At 41.2% G+C, this 24,375-nt stretch overlaps 1 protein-coding gene across 3 annotated transcripts in view; it reads right to left on the minus strand.

Moving 5' to 3' along the window:
• Positions 1-24,375, minus strand: part of SLC24A4 (solute carrier family 24 member 4) — a 121,964-nt gene that overhangs the window by 88,866 nt on the left and 8,723 nt on the right. For all 3 annotated transcript variants that reach the window (XM_034418357.3, XM_034418356.3, XM_034418358.3), the window contains exon 2: positions 21,487-21,594. In XM_034418357.3, coding sequence (XP_034274248.2) covers positions 21,487-21,594 — 108 coding nt within the window. The remainder of the gene's footprint in view (positions 1-21,486; positions 21,595-24,375) is intronic.

The following is a 24,375-nucleotide window of genomic DNA, read 5'->3' on the forward strand; positions in this document are numbered from 1 at the left end:
ATTGTGAGCTCTTGATGGAAAAGTCTTACAATGTTGAACTAGCTCCTAAAAGATATTTATTTGCTTATTTATATCCCACCTTTATTATTTATATCCCACCTTTATTATTTTTTTTATGAATAACTCAAGGCAGCGAATATATCCAACACACCTTCCCCTTCCTCTTTGCCCCACAACACAATCCTGTGGATTGGGCCGAGAGACAATGACTGGTCCAAATAATCATGATGGAATCCTGTATCTGAGAAACTTTTTTCAGAATATTTCAGACCTAAAACGAGAGAAGATTTATTCTCAGTAACTGAGAAAGAAATGGGATTTGTATGTTCCTCTCAAAATGAAAGAAAAAAAACCCCAACATTTGTTTTTGTAATGACTGCAGAAGCCTGGAAAAGAGGAAGAATTGGTTATCTGGATCATGTGGCTTCAGAACATTCATTGCTGGGACTCTAGTTGCCTTTCTTGAAACATCTGTTTGCTAATTATATTAACATATATCAGATTTATGACAAAATATTTCTGATATGAAATGTATTATGGAACTTCCAGTTACATTTAATCTTATCCTTTGTACTGGCTTGTATAACTTGGTACAAATGCAAATGCAATGGGATTATAAGTGTCAAAATTCCCAGAGTCATAGTCCTTACATGTATGGAAGACAACCAGTTAGGATTGATCTAACCAGTCCTTCCAGAATTCCATCCTGTAGCTATTTTTTTTTTTAATCTCTAGCAACAAATTGTGGCATTGCCAAATGGAACGATTTTTAGCATAAAACCTTTTGGCTAAAGTGGATTCCTAGCAAAACAAATCTAGGATTCACTTTTGTCAAACAGCACATGGGCCTTAATGTAAAATAAAAACAGTCTAACTCTAGTTAATCTTATAATTAGAAGAGGTTTTCAATTATAGCTGTTAAACTAAAGATCAAAAGTCTTAGTTCAAATATGAAGTTATTATGTAGTCAAAATAGAAAGCCAGTTTGATGTAGTGGTTAAAGCACCAGACTACAAACTAGGTGACTGTGAGTTCTAGTCCTTCCTTAGGCACAAAGCCAGCTGGGTGATATTGAGCTAATTACTTTCTCTCGGCCCTAGGAAGCAGGCAATGGCAAGACATTTCTGAAATCTTGCAAAGAAAACTCCAGGCAGCTGCCAGAGATTAATACTACTCAAAGAGGGAGCTGTCCAGCTGACCTAACCACCGTGAGAGGGTGGTTGGATCTATTTCCCCCTTGGAACTGTGGTCGTCCTGGCTTTGGACTATGTCCTCTGTTGTGAGGGGACAGGGGACTTGGTCCTGCAAATATGTCTCTGAGATTTCTCCCATCTTTTTGTCTTCTCCTCGGTCCTTTATATACACCCTCAGGATATGGTCGTGTCACCCATTATGATTAATGTACTCAGCAGCGGAGCTTCTTGGTCTGCGAGACTCCCCCCTCTCGCAGGCTTGGCCCTCCATTCTATCGAGGGCCTACCTCGATGACGGGCTCTGGAGTCCCGAGAGGTGGCATGCCGCAAAGAGGGGGCTGCGGGGTTTTTTAAAATTGTCCTTGTTTAAACTTTTAAGGGGTTCTGGGAGGGGGGAGGGGGGAGGGGGGAGGGGGGAGGGATTGGAATTAGGGTTGTGGGTTTGGGGGATAACCCACTAGGGGGAGAATCGGGCTTGGCCAGGACGCTCGGCGAGGGTGGTGGGGGATCCGGAAGGGGTCGAGCTGGTCCAGACTGCGTTTCTACCATCGGTACTGTGTGTGGGAGAGGTAGATATGGCGGGAGCAGGGGGCCATATCATGTTAAGGGAGCACGCACCCGCTGTCTTCAAGCAGTAGAGTGCTCCGGCCCCCAAGGCTCCACCCGTTCTCCAGGTAGCTCAGACCTCCAGGGCCCGGGCCTTCGCTTGATGTTGTGCAATGCCAGGTCTGTAGTAAATAAAGCCCCCCTCATTTGTGATCTTGTTTACGAGGGGGGAGCGGACCTGGCGGGTATTACGGAGACCTGGTTGGGCCCAGAGGGAGGGGTCTCTCTGGTAGAAATGTGCCCACCAGGTTTCCACGCATTCCATCAGCCAAGGTCGCAGGGGAGGGGCGGGGGAGTAGCGGTTATTATTAGAGAAGGCCTTAGGCCGAGGGAGACCACTGTACCTCAGACAGCCGGTTGTGAGTCCCTCCTTGTGAAGTGGGGCCATGGGGTTCAGATGGGCTTGCTGATCACGTACCTGGCTCCCTGCCACGTGGCGGCAGCCCTGCCCGAGCTACTCAACGTTATTGCCGCGGTGGCGGTTGATACTCCCAGACTTATGGTCATGGGGGATTTCAACCTGCCATCCGTGGGTGAGGCGTCTGAGGTGGCTCGGGAGTTCATGGCTTCCATGATGGCCATGGACCTGACCCAACTAATTCATGGCCCTACGCACACTGGGGGAAACACACTGGACTTGGTTTTTGTCTCTGGACAGTGGTTGAGTGATCTCAAGATAGGGGATATAGTCATCGAGCCCTTGTCATGGTCAGATCACTCGCTCCTTCGCCTTGACCTTCGAACCACGGCACCCCGCTGCAGGGAGGCGGAACCGGTAAGATGGTACCGCCCCAGGCGCCTGATGGAACCTGATAGGTTCCAGATGGAACTTGGGCCAATCCCGGAGGTTCTGGCTCACGCCTCATCTGGGGACCTAGTGGCCGCCTGGGATAGGGCGGCTGCTGGAGCCCTGGATCGAGTCGTGCCTTTGCGGCCTCTGACCCGGCGCCGATCTCACCTGGCTCCTTGGTTCACCGAGGAGCTGAGGGAGATGAAGCGCCGGAAAAGACGCCTAGAGAGCTGTTGGAGGGCTAGTCTTTCTGAATCTGACCGAACACTGGTAAGATCTCATATTAGGAATTACCTAGTGGCGATAAAAGCAGCAAAGTGTTCTCATTTTGCTGCTCTTATTGCGTCATCAGATAATCGCCCGGCCGCCCTGTTTAGGGTGACCCGCTCCCTGCTCCACCAGGAAGCGCGGGAGGACCCCTTGGAGGGAAGAGCCGAGGATTTTGTTCAGTATCTGTATGACAAAATCACTCAGATTCGGGCAGGTCTGGACTCTGACGCGATAGATCCAGAGAGGGTGATGGAGACAGGTCTTGAGACTGTTATCTGGGATGAGTTTGATCCTGTGACCCCAGATGACGTGGACAGGATTCTGGGTAGATTGAACGTGACCACATGTTTGTTGGACCCGTGTCCCTCCTGGTTAGTGCTGGCTTCCCGGGAGGTGACGCGAGGCTGGCTCCAGGGGATTATAAATGCTTCGTTGGGTGAGGGTGTCTTCCCCGCCGCCCTGAAAGAGGCGGTGGTAAGGCCTCTCCTCAAGAAGCCTTCCCTGGACCCGGCAGTATTGGCTAACTATCGTCCAGTCTCCAACCTTTGCTTCGTTGCGAAGGTTGTTGAGAGTGTGGTTGCGCGACAGCTACCCCAGTACCTGGATGAAGCGTCGTATCTAGATCCGTTCCAGTCGGGCTTCAGACCTGGGTACAGCACGGAAACGGCATTGGTCGCGTTGGTTGATGATCTCTGGAGGGCTCGGGACAGGGGTTGTTCCTCTGTCCTGGTCCTGTTAGATCTCTCAGCGGCTTTTGATACCATCAACCATGGTATCATGCTGCACCGGCTGGAAGGGTTGGGGGTGGGAGGCACCGTTTTACGGTGGTTCTCCTCCTTTCTCTCTGACTGGTCGCAGTCTGTGTTGACAGGGGGGCAGAGATCGACCCCGAGGCCCCTTATATGCCGCAGGGATCGGTTCTCTCGCCCGTCCTGTTCAACATTTATGTAAAGCCGCTGGGCGAAATCATCCGTGGTTTCGGGGTGAAGTACCATCTGTACACTGACGACACTCAGCTGTACATCTCCACCCCGGATCACCCCAACGATGCCCTTGAAGTGATGTCCCAGTGCCTGGAGGCCGTACGGATCTGGATGGGGAGAAACGGGCTCAGGCTCAACCCATCCAAGACCGAGTGGCTGTGGTTTCCGACGTCCCGATATAGTCAGCTGGTGCCATCGCTGGCTATTGGGGGCGAATCATTGACCCCCACGGAAAGGGCTCGTAACTTGGGCGTCCTCCTGGATTCACGGCTGTCTTTAGAAGAGCACTTGACGGCCGTGACCGGGAGGATTTTTCATCAGGTTCGCCTGATTCGCCAGTTGCGTCCCTTTCTGGATCGGGACTCGTTACGCACAGTCACTCATGCCCTCGTCACCTCTCGTCTGGACTATTGTAATGCTCTCTACATGGGGCTCCCCTTGAGGTGCACCCGGAGGCTCCAACTGGCGCAGAGTGCGGCCGCGCGGGTGGTTATGGGAGCAACATGGAGCTCCCACGTAACACCTCTCCTGCGCGAGCTGCACTGGCTCCCGGTGGTCTTCCGGGTGCGCTTCAAGGTGCTGGTTACCACCTTTAAAGCACTCCATGGCTTAGGACCTGGTTATCTACGGGACCGCCTACTACCACCAACAGCCTCCCACCGACCAGTACGCTCCCACAGAGAAGGGCTCCTCCAGGTGCCGTCGGCCAAACAATGTCGGCTGTCGGCCCCTAGGGGGAGAGCCTTCTCTGTGGGGGCACCGACGATCTGGAATGAGCTCCCCCCAGAGATACGGAGGATCCCGGATCTGCGCACCTTCCGCCGCGAGTTGAAGACGCTTTTATTTCATCAAGCGGGCCTCGCCTAAATCTTCTCCCTTTTAAATGTAAATTTTAAATTTTTAATGTATTTTAAAATTAGGGGTATTTTAAATTATGGGTATTAATTCAGCCAAATTTATTTAATTCATTTTTATTCGATTTTAAATTTTGTATATTTATGTGTTTTATTTCATGGCTGTACACCGCCCTGAGTCCTTCGGGAGTAGGGCGGTATAGAAATTCGATAAATAAATAAATAAATAAATAAATAAATAAATAAATAAAGGCCCATATATATCATCAAAATAACACAGTTATTCAGTCAAAATCAAACACCATTTTCAGCTCAAAACACTGACCCAATCATACTGAATATAATTCAATATTCAAATTATATACAACATTATATAGTTGAAAAACCATCCTCATCCTGTCCCTTCCTCAATTTCAGCACTAAACAAGACACTCAATTGAATATTTTTTAAGTAATGCCATGTATTTAAACTTCAATATATTTTAACAGCTGGGCAAGCCATTTAATATCAAGTTATCCAATTGCAAATGAAAGGGACATTTTCAGGGTTTTAACTAAATCAGCTTCAAATCTTTATCACAATGAAAAGATGTTATCAGATCCAAATCAATAAAGACAGGAATAGTAAGCCGATGCCCTTATAAATACCCTCCAAAAGAATTCCTGTCTCTTTTAAGACTGATGGGAATTTGATATATTTCACAATTCTGAGACTGACTCTTTTTTTGTCTAAATAATTTATATAAATGCTGAGGTGAGGCTGCCCTATACCAGTTCTATATATATTTCTTCCTACTTTGAGTCAAAACATTTGCACATATTTATTAATTGCCCGTAAGTTAGTTTTGCTATACAAGGATGGCTTGTTGCTTGAAAGGAGAAAGAATTTAGACTACAATATGAGAGTAGGCCCAATGTCATAGACTATCTTGCCTCCAGGTGTGAAAGATATGTTTAAAAACATAAGAATATCCATGCAGGATCAGCAAAAGGTTAACCTTACCCATCATCCTGCTATCCAAAATGGCCTCAGGGGTTTCTATCAGAAACCCACAAGCAAGGTGTGTAAACAATATCATCTCCCACTGCTACTCTCAATAACTCTTACTCAGAGTCATGTCAACTTTCATCTCTATAGGTCCACACTACTTTTGTTGAACCACAACTTGCATAGTACAGGATGCTGAAATAATATGACAGCTACTGTATATTTTGGACCAGTTGCCACTTCTGAACAACTGCCATGCAGACTGTGCCCAAAAATGCCTTTACATATCTCAGCACAAGAAGCAATTTTAGGAAAGAAAACAGCAGGCAAATAAAAACAGTTAAAGAGTTATTAGAACAAGTTCATTGATTAAGCTATTGCTTAACGCATTGTAAGCCGCCCTGAGTCTCTGGAGAAGGGCGGCATATAAATTAAAGAAAAAAAAAGATCATGGAGAATATAAATTGAATCAAGACAGGAACTCGCTTCAGAGGGATTTTGTTTTCAATGTTTTTTGTATAAACAGTTAACAGAAAGATTTAAAGCAGGTAATAGGACATTTAGAACTGAGCAATTTGAAGTTCAACCATGTACAAATCATGAACGTGTGTTGCTAAAAGGTATAAACTTTTACTGAAATTTGAAACATAAGAAAGAAATTGTGTTATGATAAAATGAGCTATGGACACAACATATTGGTGGAGTAGTGGGAAAATATGCATTTAAAAGAAGTGAAATTCACATTATATTTTAACTTAAAAGATATTTTTTATAAAATAAGGTACCATTGCTTTACGACTCCAGAAAAATTATCTAGAATTTATAGAAGTACTTCACATTTATGTTGGAAATGTGGACAACATGACATGTCTTTTTTTTCGTGCCTGGTGGACTTGAAACAAAAAGCCAGAAAATTTTGCCTTCAAATATAGACCGTGATACAAAATTTTTAAAAATCAAGATGAACCGGAACGTCTCTTGTACAAAATGGAAAGACTCTGAAATATCCATGATGGAGGATTACCAGGGGAAGATGACAGAACCGGCAGAAATGGCAAAATGAACTTTGTTTGATTACAGAAAGTTCAACAACTACTTTTTTTAGTGGCTAGAAACCCTGTATGGACTTTTTACTGAAAAAGAGAAATATAAACTTGTGATTTATGAGTTTGAGGATTAGAAAGCCTAAATTATGGAAAGAAGGAAATTATGGTGTAACCAGAGTGAGAGAAAGTGTGTTTAAAATATAAATGTATCTATAACTGCTGTCAAGAACATCAGAAGTCACTATTTTATTATCTTTCCTTTCCTTTTTTTTTCTATATCTTTTTCTTTTCTGTATTTTTCTATTTTCTTTTCTCACTACTCACTATTTTTCTTACTATCTTTATTTTTTCTTATAGCTTTTACTATGATAAACATGTTTAATAAAACTATATATATTTATGGGTTCCAGAGCTGTCATTTTCCATAACACCAACTTGAGCAGCAAAATACTTCTGCATCATCACCTTCCCCACTGTAGGTGCTTTCCGGATGTTTGAAATTTACATTTTTACTCTCAAGATTCCACAGCAAAGTCCACATCTGGAGATAGCCAGGGCTAGGAAAAACCAGTCTAAAAGGGATTACTCTTTTTTTTCCTTTTAACAATCCTGTAATCAGGGGTGGGATTCAGCTGGTTCAGACGGGCTCGGGAAAACCGGATGTTAATTTTAATCTGGTTTGCCGAACCAGTAGTTACAAGGACTGGCTGACCCCACCCACCCCACTCCGCCCCTCCCATGAGCCTCCACGCAGCCCATTTTGGATGCCAGGTAAGTACAGAGCCTGCGCAGAGGCTCTTGGAGGGCAAAAAATGGGCCTACCGGAAGTTCTGGAAGTCCAGAAACGGGTCTGTTTCTGGCCTCCAGAGCCTGGGGAGGGCGAAAACTCCCCCCCCCCATGGTGCAGGAGGCCAAGTAGGTTACGACCATCCAACAACTGGGCAAAGAACCAGTTGCTAACATTTCTGAATCCCACCCCTGCCTGTAATCCCTTGCAACTGGGTAGAGTGAATGGAGCTGAGCATTTACTGGCCGGATGCCCTTCCTGACATCTATGCGGAGTGCGCAGCAAATATTTTTTCTTTATGCCCAGAGAGAGAAATATCTGCTGCTACCTAGGATTGAACTCCCAGGCTCCTATTGTGAAGTGAGAACTCCATCTCTAGGCCCTCACACTTCTCCCTAAAAGGGATTATTGTAAATGGGATTAAATAGAGACAAAACTACCTGATTAAGCTTTGTTAGGAAGATTGCTGCTATTTAGCGTATAGCGACATGACTGTTGAAAAATCACCTTCTTGGACAGCTATCACACAAATAAAAGGAAAGTAACCACCATGAATGGTAGTTTCCTGCTCTGGTTTCCCACTTGGGGTCTTTCTAATCTCAGAGCTGCCTCTGCATTAATATGACAGCTTATACTCTGTCTACAGTTTGATCCCTAGATATATACCAAGAGAAAAGACAGGCACTGCCCTTAAAATCTTCTAGTTGACTTCTTTATACCCCTCCAGAATTCCTAATACCACTTTTCAGAAGTTCCATTGTGTCCCTGATACTACCAAATGTGACACATTTCCAAGGAATTTGTCCTCACTCTAAATGCATTCTCCCACTTCAGGTTTCTCATCACCACCGCCAACTGATTCTAGCTTAGCCACAGAAATGGTCCATTTTACAACCACTGCATCTATTGCTGAAGCAACTTGTAGAGGCAAAAAGACATGGTGACAATTTGCTACACTTGCTCAGGGAGCTATTTTAAAAGTCAGATTGCTCTTTTCCCAATACCTCCTGCTAAGAAAGAAGAAGCTGGTTCAAAATTGTGCATGGAGAAGCATATAATTCCACACACCAGAGAACTCATGACAGGTAACTGAAATGACCAACAGACTGAGGAGCCCCAGCAGTCAAATTTACCTTAATGCCTTCTTTAATATTTAACCATGATTCTTAATTCAGTGGTTATGTTCTCAGAAAGTGGTTGTTATGGATTAAAAGGAAACATCCAAGGAATCCAGGCAATCAACAAAGGCTTCGGTTTAGACTGGTCTCTGTACTGAAGTATGGATTAATGAGCATATAGTGGGGGGGAATGTAGACTGTCTTTTCAGCTTCCAGTTTCCAGGAACTGTTGAATGAAGCATCATTACCAAACCACATGATGTTGAAAACTAGGAAGAGGAAAATTTCTCCACATGATTGTGCCAGATATAAAAGTAAGTGCTGCAAAGATACGCATAATGATATGGCTGGAAATTTATATTACAAGACAATTAATATAAGCTATGACTAAAAGCATGGCATTGTGTGTCTCCCTCCCCCACCCCCACCTTATAAGAAGTACGTAATATTAGCCTGAACAACTGAAGAAGCTTCTTGGATGAGAAGCGAAAGGTTTTCAAGAAAAAACTAAGAAAGTCCAGCTGTCTTTTGAACAGCACCTTTGGGACAGTTAGCCTCTTTTATTAACCAGGGAACACATTGATAGAGCTCTGTCCACCTAGCTGAGCACAGAATCAATCCCTGCAATAGAGAACTCAAGTGGCAACTGTCAACAAGAAATGGATCAAAACAAGGAGTACGACAGAAGAAGAAATCAATAGCAGCACATTTATGGAAACAAAAGGTTTGCAGAAGTATTTAAAAAGCTACTTTAAAACAGCAAGGAGGTATCTGTTCTTTATAATGAAAATGCTGGTTGAATATATACATAGCATGTAAGCAATGCCTGAGCAGGGTCCGCAGGATTGTCTGGGATGCTATACATCCTCTTCATGGCCTGTTTTCCTTGTTACCTTCTAGGAGGAAGCTTCGTGGTATCCGAAGCAGAACATCCAGAGTCAGTCACAGTATATATTCAATTTATGTGTGTGTGTGTGTGTGTGTGTGTGTGTGTGTGTATCTGTATGTATGTACATGTATATGTATATATGTGTGTTATGTATGTGTATGGGTAGATATGTACTTTCTTTTGAGAGCAGGCAACAGAATTTCATTTTTAATGTGGGCCAGTGTGTTCGCAGTAAAAAATGACTATAAAGGTTATCTTATCTTATTTTATCTGAATTCACATGACACACACATACATAGTTAGCAAGGGCTACCATATTTGGTCAACAAGACTCCAGACAATTACAAGATGGCAGCATGGAGAGTTTTCTATATCTTTCTGCTGCTCACTAATGGCTATCAAGAGTTCTGCAGACACTGCAGATTGACTAGCCATATATTTACAGTATTCCCCTGCTAAAATATATATATATACATATACATATACATATACATATACATATACATATACATATACATATACATATACATATATATATATATATATATATATATATATATATATATATATATCATTCTATATAGCATTTATAAGACTTAATTGTGCTTCAGTTTAAGGGGTAATTCAAAGCATACATCAACATTGACCAATTTAGAAACTGTATCTGAAAGTTCTAATAACCTATGTAATAAAATCAATTATGGCTATCAATGAGATCTTTGTTGCCACTGCCACAGATCATGCTGCTTTTTGTTGGAGAGTAGGGGACTCAAGTAAATAGGTTTCCCAAGCTATTTTAATCCTCTCTCCAAACTTGCCAAAAATGTCTTTGAATTATGCAGTGTGGAGAGAAGCCCTAAATAAAATAAGATCTCAATAAGAAGCCTTGTTAAAAAAATATACTATAATTGAGAACTCTTTCCAGTTCTCTTTATAGAGAGATTCCGGAAATGAAACGTGTCCCTAAAAATACCATCTGTCAGTGAAATCAGCTACTTGCTCCTATAGAGAGGAGGTGCTGAGAGCAGGTGCTCAAAAAAAATTGCAGATTAGACAACTTTATATTCAGAAAAGTGTTTTTCCTTTAAAGAAACTCAGTTTCAAAGTTTATTACCTCATCAGTCAGACAATATTCCTAATACCTTTAACGACCAAATTTTCTTGGAAAAAATAAAGGACAAATCTAAAAAGGGGCCAAATCTGAAAAACATCTATAAGGATGGACAGATGGATGGATGTGTGTTGTATTTGTTTGTGTGTGTGTGTGTAGAGTATATATATATTGTATGTTTATAACTTTGTTTTACAAAGAAAAATTCAAGAACAAAATCAAGAACAATTTTATAAAAACACATATTCTAATAAAATAATTAAAATCAAAAGTAAGTGTAAATTTATCTTTAAAAGGTATTCCCATATTCATAGGAATGTGAAAGATTGTGCATTAAGAGGTACCGTTTATACAATAAAAGTTAAATGATTAAAATAAAGAACAAAAGTGAGTTTTTGAAAAATAAATAAGTCTAAAGGATAGTTTTCTGAGATAGGGAACTGTCCTTTATAACAACAGACATATGGTCACTCTACTTCCACCCTTGTAAGATCCTGGAGTAGGAAACTGAGTACATCCCAGTTGGTCACCCAAGGATGCCTGAATATATGGCTGCAACCTGAAACTCTTTCATTGCAATAGCACTGCGTGCCAATGATTCCTTGTTCAATACCTGGCAGCTCTGACTAAGAATATCAGTAGCAACTGATGTGAAAAGGCTGTCCCGGTGACCTTGGACAGCTACAGCCAATTGAAACAGGCAATCATGGGCTATAAATCCTATCTAGTGTAAGTCAGCTTCCTAACATCCCTTTAAGCTTCTGCTTCTTCTTCCCCCAAAGGAAATGCTACTTAGGAACGGTTTGGATTCTGTTACCAAAAGGTGCTTCAGAGTACACAGGGGGATAAATGCAGCATCTCTCTGCAACTCTCTGTAGAAAGGGGGTCCAGACTTTTTTCAAGCTAAAGAATCTGTGGTTAATTAAAAAGAATGTTTTGGAGCCTCTGATCAAGAGGCAAATTCCTAGAAATGGAAAACAGACAATAAAACAAAACTGGTGCTTCTTGCAATTTATTTATGCTCCTCCATTTATGATCAGTATCAAGTGTTAGAGGTAAACTGCAAAATTAACATTATAGTAAATGTATTAGCCTCATTACTATAATGCATTTACTATAAAATGTAAATGCAAACGTTCCATTTTAAATTCAAGATTAACGCTTGATTTTCACAATAATTTGGGAGGTTAATGTTTTAGTGAAATCAATGTTCAGTGACGGGGAAAGGATTGCTTTTCCCTAGAAAAGTATGCTTTTCACTTCATTTGACTGAATATTCTCTCACACACTCTCTCCATCTCCCTCACTGTTAGGTTTATTATGGAATCCCATCAAATTCTTGCAGAACCCTAAAATTCCATACAGCACACAGTTGAAGAACCTCCCCCCCCCTAAAACAGCTTGGCCTGCTTTAAATCTCTTGGGAAAGCAACAACTGTGTTCCAAGGAACTGTCCAGAGTTCTGCAAAAAACCTCTTTCCCTTCCAGCAGACAGCAGTGGTAAGGGCAACTGTTACTTCCATCATGGTGTACAGTATTAGTTAAAATGCCTCTAGATATGGCAGATACCAACTCCATGAATTCTCCAGTTATACTGGAATATAAGAATTCCCAACTGCTTTGACTGGGAGAAAATTCTAGAGATTTTATTTTGACAGATGTAAAAAATACCAGGCGCAGGTTATATCATAGGAGTGTAGATTGGAAAGACACTTAGTGATAATTTATTTTAGCTCTTCTTAGTGTAGGACCTGCTAGAGCAGGGGTCAACCCCTGGGCCGTGGCCCATTACTGGGCCATGCCCCTATTGGAACCAGGCCATACGAGTGACTGGCCAGTGCACACGCACACATGCATAGCTTGACTTGCATAAGCGGCGGCCCAGTGTGCATGCACACACAGCTCAACTTGTGCAAGTGGGGGCCTGGCACACAGACATGCATGTGCAGTTCGGCTTATGTAAGCAGTGAGCCAGTTCCCCTCTCTTGTCCCACTGGACTGCCAAGCCGTAAAGAAAGGGGACCACTGTGCTAGAGCATCTCTGACAACTGAAGAATTCCAGTGAAGAAGAACACACCATTTAATTTTTAAAAAAATTAGTGCATAGCATATATATCCAAGGACGTTTATACTGCTTTTACACAGAGTAGTTCTGATAGTTTAAGATTGCTAGTTCATTTTATTTACTCATGAGCACTATCCACAGTACATCACAGGAGGTGAACTAGCTTGCACTAGCTGGCTAAAAGTATTCGGGGGCTGTTGGATCTTCTGTCTTTCTTCTCCTGACTTTGCCTTACATCCAGGCAGGTCTGGCGACAGCTGCCACTTCTCCACTGAACATTACTGCTTTTCCCATCAAAGTGGTACCTATTTATTTACTTACATTCTCACATGCTCATACTTCATGTGACGGTCTATTTCAAGGTTCCTCCTGACGTCTTGTCTGAATCCCTTTCCTTTAATGTTAATTTACTGGTTCCAGTCCTGTCCTTCAAAAAAAAAGTATAAGTTTTCTTCTTCCTCCATGGGACAGTTCTTAAAATACTTGAATACTATTGGCATATCTTCCCTCAGTTACCTCCTCTAGGAGGAATCTTTAACAGTTTGTCATTGGATAATAGCTTGAACACTCATTATCTTCACAGCCCTCCTTTGAACTTGCTTCAACTTATTACTGTGATGTGAATTTAACAAAATTGTCTTATTGCCTATTACCTGCCAATAGGGGGGCCATGGTGGCTCACATGGTAAGACGCTGGGCCTGTGCACTGCTGAAGCCGGCAGCTCAGCAGTTCGATTCCCATGATTGAATAAACCATGGAAGGGACAAGAAAGGAGCCTCCCCCAATTGCCTACCGGCATTCAGGAGTCCTGCAGGTAAAGACAACACCGCCTGAAAAAATTCCTTTCACAGAGGCAGCCAGCAACCTCAGTGGTCCCTGGCTAACACGTGCCAGTTTCAGATCCAATGTAGACACATTCACAATAGTTCTCAAGCCCAGTTATGGAACTTTTCAGAAGGCTATGAAATCCTTCAGTATAAGCAACAAATCATCACCTGAAACAACACATACCCCAAAATAGTCTTGCCAGGTAGCATCTAAATCCCAACTCCCAGCAGCATCTGCTTCCATAGCCTTTCACAGTTGGTTAAATAAGCTCAACATATGATCAGGAGGAAATCCTGTTATCCAAAGAATTTGGAGATATATCTAGTCCAGTGATTTTTCCAACATATAAAAGGCTCACTCTTTCTAGTAAAATTGTTTTTCCAGATCCTCCTCAAACAATGTTAACATTGAGCATGGATTCTGATGGCATCAAACAGAAGCTAAATTGGAAGCATTCGTTTAAGTATTACCAGCATTTTCCACCCTTGTGATTATGCATTATTCAATTTCAACTAAATAAGGAATGAAAGCTTTTTAAAATAATTTGTTCAAATATCAGTGAATGTAAAAAAGTGCTTTTGTCTAGCTCTACTTTCTCCATTTTTTATTAATATTAACATATTTTGGAGGTGTATTTTTTGTTTTGTTTTTCTCCATGCCGTCTCATAACTTCACATTTATATTACCTTTTTTTCTTCTTTTAACAAATTGCTAGAATTTAAAAGAACTCTTTTGTGTTCCAAAGCATGAGTTCCTGAACCATTATTAAGACAAGAATGAAGAAAATACAAAGTGAAATTACAATATTTTACTTCATACTTTTGTGCTTTCAAATAATTTTGAGAGTTTTTCTCACTGGGATCCCTCAGACTGATAACAAAACAAGCTATTTGAGAGCTTTTAGAATAACCTTCTTTGCAAGATGTTAAGAAACTTGAAATATGTAATGAAGATCCAGTTAGTGAACTAAGGTCCAGTAAAAATGTAATGTAATGTAATGTAATTATACATTGACATTCATATTCATTCACAATATCAGGAAGTCTGAAAAATTATTTTAATTGAATCATCAGTTAGTGGCAGGAGAGCAAACCTTTTTTAAAAAAACACATAGTTTTGTAGCTCAGAAAAATATTATCTGTTCTAATATTAATCATTAATTCCTTGAATGTTATTTTTAATTATTGTTGCTTGACTCATAGGTGCATTGTATATATCATATTTGCACTGCACAAACGTACTGCTCATTTTAAGTCATTGTCAGATCTGAGTCATGGCCAAAAAAAGAAGATAGATCAGAATAAAAACAGTTCATATCATATGACTATTTGTGCAAACATGCCTATTCAAGATGAAATGTACCATAGTTGACTCAATTAATTTAATTTTCTGGATTCACATAAAATGCCAAATCATTTGGCCTGGGTGCATTAAGCTAAAACATAGTTAACTAGTTTATGGCTTAATGGTATCCTGCTGCAGCGGCTCAGGGGGATAGGGTTAGGAGGCACTGTTTTACAGTGGTTCTCCTCCTATCTCTCGGGCCGTCTGCAGTCTGTTTGGGCGGGATCCTCCCAGAGGCCTCTCACTTGTGGGGTGCCTCAGGGCTCGGTTCTCTCTCCTCTGCTCTTTAATATCTATATGAAACCGCTGGGTGAGATCATCCGTGGTTTTGGGGTGAGGTATCATCAATATGCTGATGATACCCAGCTTTACATCTCCACCCCTGACCACCCTAGGGATGCCCTTTCCGTGATGTCCCACTGCCTGGAAGCGGTGCGGGTTTGGATGGGGAGGAACAGGCTGAGACTCAACCCTTCCAAGACTGAGTGGCTGTGGATGCCGGCATCCCGGGATCTGGAGGTTCCATCCTTAATGATCGGAGGTGAAACCCTTGCTCCCTCCGATAGGGTCCGCAACTTGGGTGTCCTCCTGGATTCTCAGCTGTCTTTAGATGACCATCTGATGGCCGTAACCAGGGCGGCTTTCGCACAGGTCCGTCTTGTGCGCCAGTTGCGCCCGTTCCTAGACCGGGATGCCCTCGCCACAGTCGCTCACGCCCTTGTTACCTCTAGGTTGGACTACTGTAACACCCTCTACATGGGGCTGCCCTTGGGATGTGTCCGGAGGCTTCAGCTAGTCCAAAATGCAGCCGCGCGGGTAGTTACGGGGGTGTCTAGATACTCCCGTGTAACACCTCTCCTGCGTGAGCTGCACTGGCTACCGGTGGCACTCCGGATACGTTTCAAGGTGCTGGTGCTCACCTATAAAGCCCTTCATGGCTTAGGCCCGGGGTACTTGCAGGACCATCTCCAGCCGTTCTCCCATCGTCCTGTGCGCTCTCACAGAGTTGGCCTCCTCAGGGTGCCGTCGGCCAAACAATGTCGGCTGACGACCCCCAGGGGGAGGGCGTTCTCTGTGGGAGCCCCGACCCTCTGGAATGGATTGCCCACTGAGCTCAGGACAGCCCCCGACCTTCTTTCCTTCCGTCGCGAGCTGAAGACGTGGCTCTTCCGCCAATTAAACTGATCCGTTTGGGGGTACACTGGTATAATTTTAAATCGTTTTTTAATTGGGTTACTGATTTTAATTTGGTATTGTATTGTGATTTGTATTGATGTTGTCATTTTGTAAGCCGCCTTGAGTCCCTAGGGAGAAAGGCGGCATATAAATCGCAATAAATAAATAAATAAAATAAATTAATATGGTAGGGGAACATATCCATTGATTGGTTTTTTAGTTTTTAATTGGTATCTTAGCAGATGTCACTACTTGGCCAACTTGGTCTGTGCTTTGAAGCTACACAGAGTCAGGACTTCTTAGTGCTTGGATGGGAGATCACCAGAAAATTCTGGGGGTTTTTTTGTTTGTTTGTTTGTTTTTTAATTTGATTTATATGCCGCCCTTCTCTGGAGACTCAGGGCGGCTTACAATGCGTGAAGCAATAGCCTTCATACTTTTGTATATTTATACAAAGTCAGCTTATTGCCCCCACAAACTGGGTCCTCATTTAATCTACCTTAGAAAGGATGGAAGGCTGAGTCAACCTTGAGCCTGGTAAGATTCGAACCTGCAGAAATTGCAGGCAGCTGTGTTAATAACAGGGTGCATTAAACCACTGTACTACCAAGGCTCCAAGCTTACTACCAAGGGTTGTAAGCTGGACTGACAAATAAATATCCATACACTCTAGAATATTGCAAAGTCAGATGACTTATATTGTTGCCAAGAACCTGACAAAGACAGCTGAGCCCAACTCAAAGGCAATTTTACAGGGCTACCAGATTTGGACTACAAAACTCCAGACAACCACTAGATAGGCAACACAGAAATAAAGAAAATCTTTTTGTTGTCATTTCATGATCATCCAGGTTGTTGCAGACTAGATCTTGAGCTTTTAGTGAAAGGACAACAAATGAAAATTAATTTATTGAATCAGTTTCAGTATGTGATTCTGGCTGGTGGGCAATAACAAAATAAAAATAAAAATCACAACAAATGCAAAAATTAAAATACATAGCAGTCGAGGAAGTATTACAGCCCAATCACTAACATATCCAAGAGATAGGTCTCTTCACATATTTAGAACTCCAGAGCTGGCTATAGAACCAGCTTTTTAAGGCTGTGTAAAAGGCTAACAGGGCTTGGCCCATCCTGATCATCAGAGAGAGAATATCCCAACAATGGACCAGCAGAAAAGGCATGCCTTCCAGGCCATACATACTGGCATTCCTTAATCGATGGGCCAGGTTTGGATGGGTAGAAACCAGTGGTGGGTTACTCCCGGTTCGGCCCAGTTCAGGCGAGCTGGTAGTGGTGATGATGTGATGTCAGCAAACTGGTTCTCTATAACTGTGAGCTGGGCCCTCCCGCCCACCCCTGCGTTATACCTACCTTTATTTATCATTATTTAGCCCAGCTGATAGGTGCAGCAGAGTGGATTGCTGCACCTCAGCTGGGCAGAAATCTAATGTACAAGTTCGGCCCGCATGTGAGCGAATTTGCGCAATTGCACGCAAAGGGCATGCACGAAGAGAACTGGTGGTAACACAGGTTGGAACCCACCACTGGTCGAAACAACCAACATCTGACTGGATTGGATGGGTAGAAACAACCAGACTGAGACAATCCCTCAAGTAACCCAATCCGAAGCCATGAAGGGCTCTAAGAAGTCTAACCAACACCTTGAATTGCAGTCATAAGCACAATGGCCACCAATCCAGCTCATGAAGTAGTGATGTTATATGTGCCAGGTATCCAACACCTACATGGTAATAGGCCAGCCCCATGTAGAGCGAATTGCAGTAGTCTAGACAGGAGGTCACAAGGTCACATGAGTGATACTGAGCAGAGCCTCCTAATCCAGGATTGGCCACAACTGATGCACAATCTGAAATTGTATAAAGGCCCTCCTAACCATGGCTACCACTTGCTCTTCAAGCAGGAGCCCAGATTGTGCACTGACACCATCATCATCTAGATCAGTGTTTCTCAACCTTGGTCACCTGAAGATGCATGGACTTCAACTCCCAGAATTCCCCAGCCAGCAGAGCCCACGCATCTTCAGGTGGCCAAGGTTGAGAAACACTGATCTAGATAATAGGATGTCATCCTATTTTGTCTTGCATAAATAAATGCAGCTTTTATTCATGGGTTTCATTTGGTGGTCTACCACAAACTCATGATTCATCGAACTCTTAAGAAGAGAGTGTATCCTAGTAGGATCCTAGTAGGAGAGAAATTCAACAGCAAACTCAATGAGTTTTGTACACAGTATGACTAGATGTAAGGGAAGACAGGGCAATTTCCTAATTGTGTAGGTAAGAACATTTTAGCTGATACCACCAGTAGAACAACCAATTATTAAAAATATATGACCTCTAGCCTTTTATGCATCTAGCCATACTGAATATAAATTAATTATATAAAAGAAATTAATTTAAAATTAATTAAAATTAAGGAAAAGTTGCATGAAAAAGTTTGTAATGAGAATCTTTTTTTAAAAAAATGACATTAAGATTATCCGGATGTGCAGGGAAACTTGCCGAGAGACTGTGCTAATGGGATTAACCAAAAAACACAATCCAAAAATGTATTGTTTTGGGATTGTGCTTTACCTCTCTTAAGAAATATAAAGATACATTGCTGCTTTATAAATGTATATTTTAAAGGTTACAATATGATCTTTATATAGTATAAGTACCACCAAAAGCACTACAGTAATCATTACATTAATTCATTGAATTAATTCTTGAGCATTTGTCTTTTGAAAACATCATTTTCAGAATTGATTTTTATCTTACACATTTATTATTGCAAATATAATAACATCTAATATCAAATATATGAGATAGTTAGAAATATCTTCTGGCTATTCTGTGGATTTACTCGTTCATATATTTATATTCCATTCTGGGGTCCTAAAAATCATTCCTGTCGCATCTCACATAATAAACCGAATCAAAAACAAGTCAAATGCAACAAAACTGAAAACTAAATACAGTATACAGTACAATCTAGTCTTTGGGGGCCTCTGAAGATGTTGCATTTCAACTCACATAACTACCAGCTAATAAGTCCAAGACCACTTAGGCTAAGAACTGGGTGCATTAATACCCTATACATCTGGAGAATTATTGATTGGGGAAAGCTGGCATGATCTACCTGTACACAAAAGAATGCTGCATGGGGCTAGCAATTGAGCCTTCAACTCAGTGGTGAAATCCAATTTTTTTTACTACCGGTTCTGTGGGCGTGGCTTGGTCGGCATGGTGTGGCTTAGTGGGCGTGGTGTGGCTTGGTGGGCGTGGCAGGGGAAGGATACTGCAAAAATCTCCATTCCCACCCCACTCTGGGGCCAGCCAGAGGTGATATTTGCCAGTTCTCTGAACTACTCAAAATTTCTGCTACCGGTTCTCCAGAACCTGTCAGTACCTGCTGGATTTCACCTCTGCTTCAACTGATGGAATGGTACATCAAAATCCAGAGATGAAAACTGCTAGTAGCTGAGAACTGAAGTGCCTAACAATTTGCCTGCCTGTCTTCATTACTTATCCCATTTCTCTTCTCTTTCTCCATACTTAAAATTGAACCTGGAGAAATATTACTCAGCTTAAACAAAAATGCATGTGCTATCCAAAACCCAATGCTTTTCTATCAGAAACAGCATTGCTGATATTATGTTATTTTTCCTTCTCTCATTCGTCCATAAATCACATTTATAGGTTCCCCAAATCACAGCAATTCTTCAGGGCACGGATTTGTAAGACGAAAGTGGGCTAGAGAGAAATTTTTCATTCTGAAAACTTCAGAAATCAGGTTCATCAAATAAGATTAAGTGAAAGTAGATTTGGGCAGCTGGCTGCAAGTGGTTTTTCGAATAACATATAACAAACTTACACAATTTATTGTTAGAGAAGATATCATTATGGTAATCACATTAAGTAGCATAGATAATTTGAAAAGGTGGGTTTAGCCAGTTCATCTTCAGTTATTAATCATGGGGTAAGCAGTGCCTCTATATGCAAAAGTTGAATGGCAGAAATCGAACATTGTGCAAATAAATCACACAGGACAACTCTTGCCTCTGTGTTCTCTTGTGGGTTTCCCAAAGGCATTTGGCTGGCCACTGATGGAAACAAAATGCTGAACTAAAAGGGTTCCTGATCTGATCTTGCATGGCTCTACACACACATACACACCCCACAGCTGATGTGCCTCCATACAGGAACTCTGAAATGCGGGGAGTCAGTACTCAGAAAAGATTTCTGTCTCTTAAGCTTCCTTGATTGCTCTTTAAGAAACTAAGCAGTAAATGGATAAGGAAAAGACACCTAAGTATAGAGCTCTGGCAAAACCCCAAAGCTAGAATCTGTGCTTGGTAATATTAATGGAAATGATGAGGCTGTCTCTGGGGAGTAGATGCCATTTTCATTTACTGAGGGATCAGGAGTCATTATGCTTTCTTGGTTTTTTAAAAAGTCAATCTATGCTCCAGTATATGAATGTTAAGGCCCCATCAAAAATAATGATTGGATTTATTATTTTGAGTACTTTGTACTGTGCCTTCTTAAATGTTTGTTTTGATGTTGCTTTCATTACTCTTTGTCCCTTTTATATGGGTAAGCTCCCTTGGGAGAGCTTTTCACCATAAATGTAGGCCAGAAATATTTTAAATAAATGAAAATGTCATCTCTTATTATTGGACTCTTTTGAAAAAATGCTTCCTGATTCTTCTTGGATCGTCAAGAATGTTAGAACTGAACTTCTATCTGGCAGGCGGCTGGTATGGATGCACTTTATAAAAACATGAAACCCAAAAATTACTTATTCTCCTCTCAATAGCTGTCAAAAAGAAATAGAAAGTATAACCATTAAAAGTAGTTATGTCAGAATCTGAATTATCATATTAATCTGGCATACTAACAAAAGGCTCCTAAATTCAACTACTTTGAAAAAACATCTGCTTTCCCCCCCCAAAATATGATGACAATCTCAGATGTTTCTAAACAGTTTAGAAACATCTATGTTTCTAAATAGTTTTCAAATATATGTTTTCATTTTAAAGAATCCAAATATGGAAGTTAATTTATAAGACTGTCAACCCCAATAATACAGAAATAACCATATGTTGAAAAACGTAGGTGTTTGTTTGGCTCTGTGCAACAAAACAAAGGCATGAAAAGAAAAGATGCACCATTTCAAAGTAATCAACTTTCCTCAGTATATAGATGATACAACCAATTGCAACAGAGAAGTCTCCCTGCAATTCACCATGAAGATTTTGGCATATTTGGGGTCCCCGAAAATGTACCTTTTCCCCCAGGCTGTGCAATCCTTCCAATTCTGCCAGTTCTCCCTCACCATCTTCCTGTCTGGCATAATCTTCCAACTCTGCTGCAGGTCTTGCCACAATAAGATAGAAGTGAACAGTATCTTAAAGCTCTTTATTTCTTACCTGGCTCTGTGCAGTTCTTTTTGTGTGACTCATTATGTGATGCCATCAATTTTCTATTCCTCCATAATTCTGACAGAACACTTTGGTTGACAGCAGCCGACTCTTGTCCTGCACAAAGACAAGACACTGTATTTGTAAGGGCAAAAAGGACTTTGGGTTATCCATATATATAATTCTTTCCATTAGAAAACCATAATTTGAGATTAAAATGGGAGCTGCCTCCTACTGAATCAAACCATTAATACATCTATCAGCGTGAATTCTCCACCATATTAGCTGGAAAGGAGTCTCTGATAATTTTTTTTGACACATATAAATTATATATGGACTGATGCATAAAAGAGAAAAATCCCAGACAAGAGGGGGGTGATAAGGAAGAAAGACAAGTGGTTACAGTATTGGCTACAGAAATCAGGATGTGCAATGGAGGTTTTTTTTGTGACCTCGTACTAATAGAATATAGAATATTCTTAATTGGCCAAATGTGATCAGACACACAAGGAATTTGTCTCTGGTGCATAAGCTCTCAGTATACACACATAAGATACAAAGCCCTTTCATAGAGTTGTGAAAAAGATATGGCCATTAATACTAATAATATGCAGAAAATTCCATCCTGATCATGTGAGTACTCAACATGTGAGTAATCATTTTAACTATGATGAGCAATAATGCAACATGGTAGACAAACATGGGACTATCTACAGCAGGACACACAGGCATAGAATCATAGAATCTCAGGATTAGATTCTATTCTAACCTGCTCAGGGCAGGAATCCAACAGACAAATGGCTGTTCAACCTTTGATTGAAAACCTCAGTGATGAGCTTTTTCCACTGCTCAACAGCTTTCACAGACAGGAGATTCCTCCTTATTTAGAGTTTTTATCTTTTTCTGTAAGGCTTCCACACCTATTGGCTCTTGTCCTACATTCAGGCACATCCTGCCTTCAGGCACTAAGAAGAATAAGTTCACACCCTTCTTCTGGGAACATAGTCCATGTTTTGGAAGGATACAGCTTCCAAAGACCTCGCCATCTTTGTTGCTACTCTTTGTATTCTTTCTGGTTCTTCAGCTTTCTTTTTGTATTATAGCAACCAAACCCGGATACAACACAGGCAATCCTCATTTATTGATAGTAATCGAGACTAGGAACTTCATCACTATGTGATGTGGTCATAAGGCATGATGTCATTTGATCACGCTGACTTATAACGCCAGTTGTGTGAGTGCCATTTGTGATCTCCTGTCACTTTCCCCATTGATTTTGCTTGTCAGAAGGCAGCAGTGATGGTTGCAAAGGGCAATCACATGACCATGAAGCGCTTCAATGCCATCATTGCAAGTTGGTCACTCAGCGGCCAAATCATGATCATATGACAATGGAGATACTGCAACAGCCACAAATATGAGGAGTCATCATAAATAAACCTCTTCCGGGCCAGAATTTTGAATGAGTGACCATTAAGCAAGGACTAGATTACTTACCTGTATTGCAGGTATGGACTGACTAGTATAGGGTAAACCATCTCATGCTTAGTCTGTAGTCTAAAGTTCCAGCTCCCTCTTTGAATACTATTGTTAAAACAGGTACTACGTACCTTGTACCTGTGCATCTGTACCTGTGCATCTGATTTTTCCTACCTAAATGCAGAACCTCACATTTCTCAACATCACAGTTTTTTGGATGATGTTCAAGACTACTGAGATCCTTTTGAACCTTGAGCCTTCTTCTGAGGTTAACAGCAATCCCCCCTTTCTTTGTGTCATCTGCAAATTTGTTGAGCATCCTTCTATTCCCTCATCTAAAACATTTACTGTATACAAATATTGAAGAGCCCTTAATAGCATTCCCAAAAAATCAGATATATAGTCCTCAATGACAGTGCCCAGGACAAACAAATTGGCAGAAAATAAGAACAATAACAACAAAAATAAAAGAATTTAAGAAATGGGAGGAAAATTAACATTTGCTTCATTATTCTGCTTCAGTTCAACAGCCAGGCCATACAGAAGTAATAAAACAATCTACACAAGACTTGTATTGTTCTCAGTTAATAGATGATTACGTCAAGAATTTCTTTCAAGTGTACTATGCAGAGACAATTTCAAATAAGCCTTTATTCTAAAGATGCCCAGTAGGAACCTGCCATTTAAATTCTCATAGAAATGCTAGCTTTAGAAACAGAGTAATATAGGCCCCCTGGGCTCATTCATACAGGTCAGGCTTAGAAAATAAAATGGGGAAAGTTCATGAGGTGGGCTTAATACCTTGTAACTTGGCAAGCTTACAGTTATATAACTGAAAAAGCAAAAGATAAAAAATACCTGTAATGCAATGCATTTATCATGGAATCAAATACAGTATTAGAATCCATATCATTAGAGATTTTGTAGGGGTTAACTATATTTTTATTTCCATGACCTAAAACATTGTATAGAAATGCAAACATTGCAAGGATTTTATTAGATATATGAGTAGAGGATTAGATTTTTCCCTACACACTGCTGTTCATCATCTGTCCAGTAACCTCTAAAACAATTTGTAAAGCTTGCTTCTCTATAGGTATTTCCCCATGGCCTGTAAAGAGTTGGTTGGAATGAGCCACTAGGAACCATTGGCTTATGAATATGGAGAACTATGCATATGTATCCACATTAAATAAGACCGACAGGGCACTCATTCAAAGTTGGAACAAAAATACTGACTTTTTTTTTTAAAGGTGGTGATGGAATATCTGTATGTTGTTTCTTACACACTAATTTAGAATCAGTGCTGAATTCAAAAAATTCTCTAAAAAGGATTTTATGCTTTAATATTTGAGGCATGCTGGATGCTTATATAGTTTTGATCAGCTTTCTCCAGGATCCTCTACTAGGAACAATTCA

This window comes from Pantherophis guttatus, chromosome 1 (genome assembly GCF_059756535.1).
Source record: "Pantherophis guttatus breed Tessera chromosome 1, ASM5975653v1, whole genome shotgun sequence".
Classification (NCBI taxonomy): Eukaryota; Metazoa; Chordata; class Lepidosauria; order Squamata; family Colubridae; genus Pantherophis; species Pantherophis guttatus.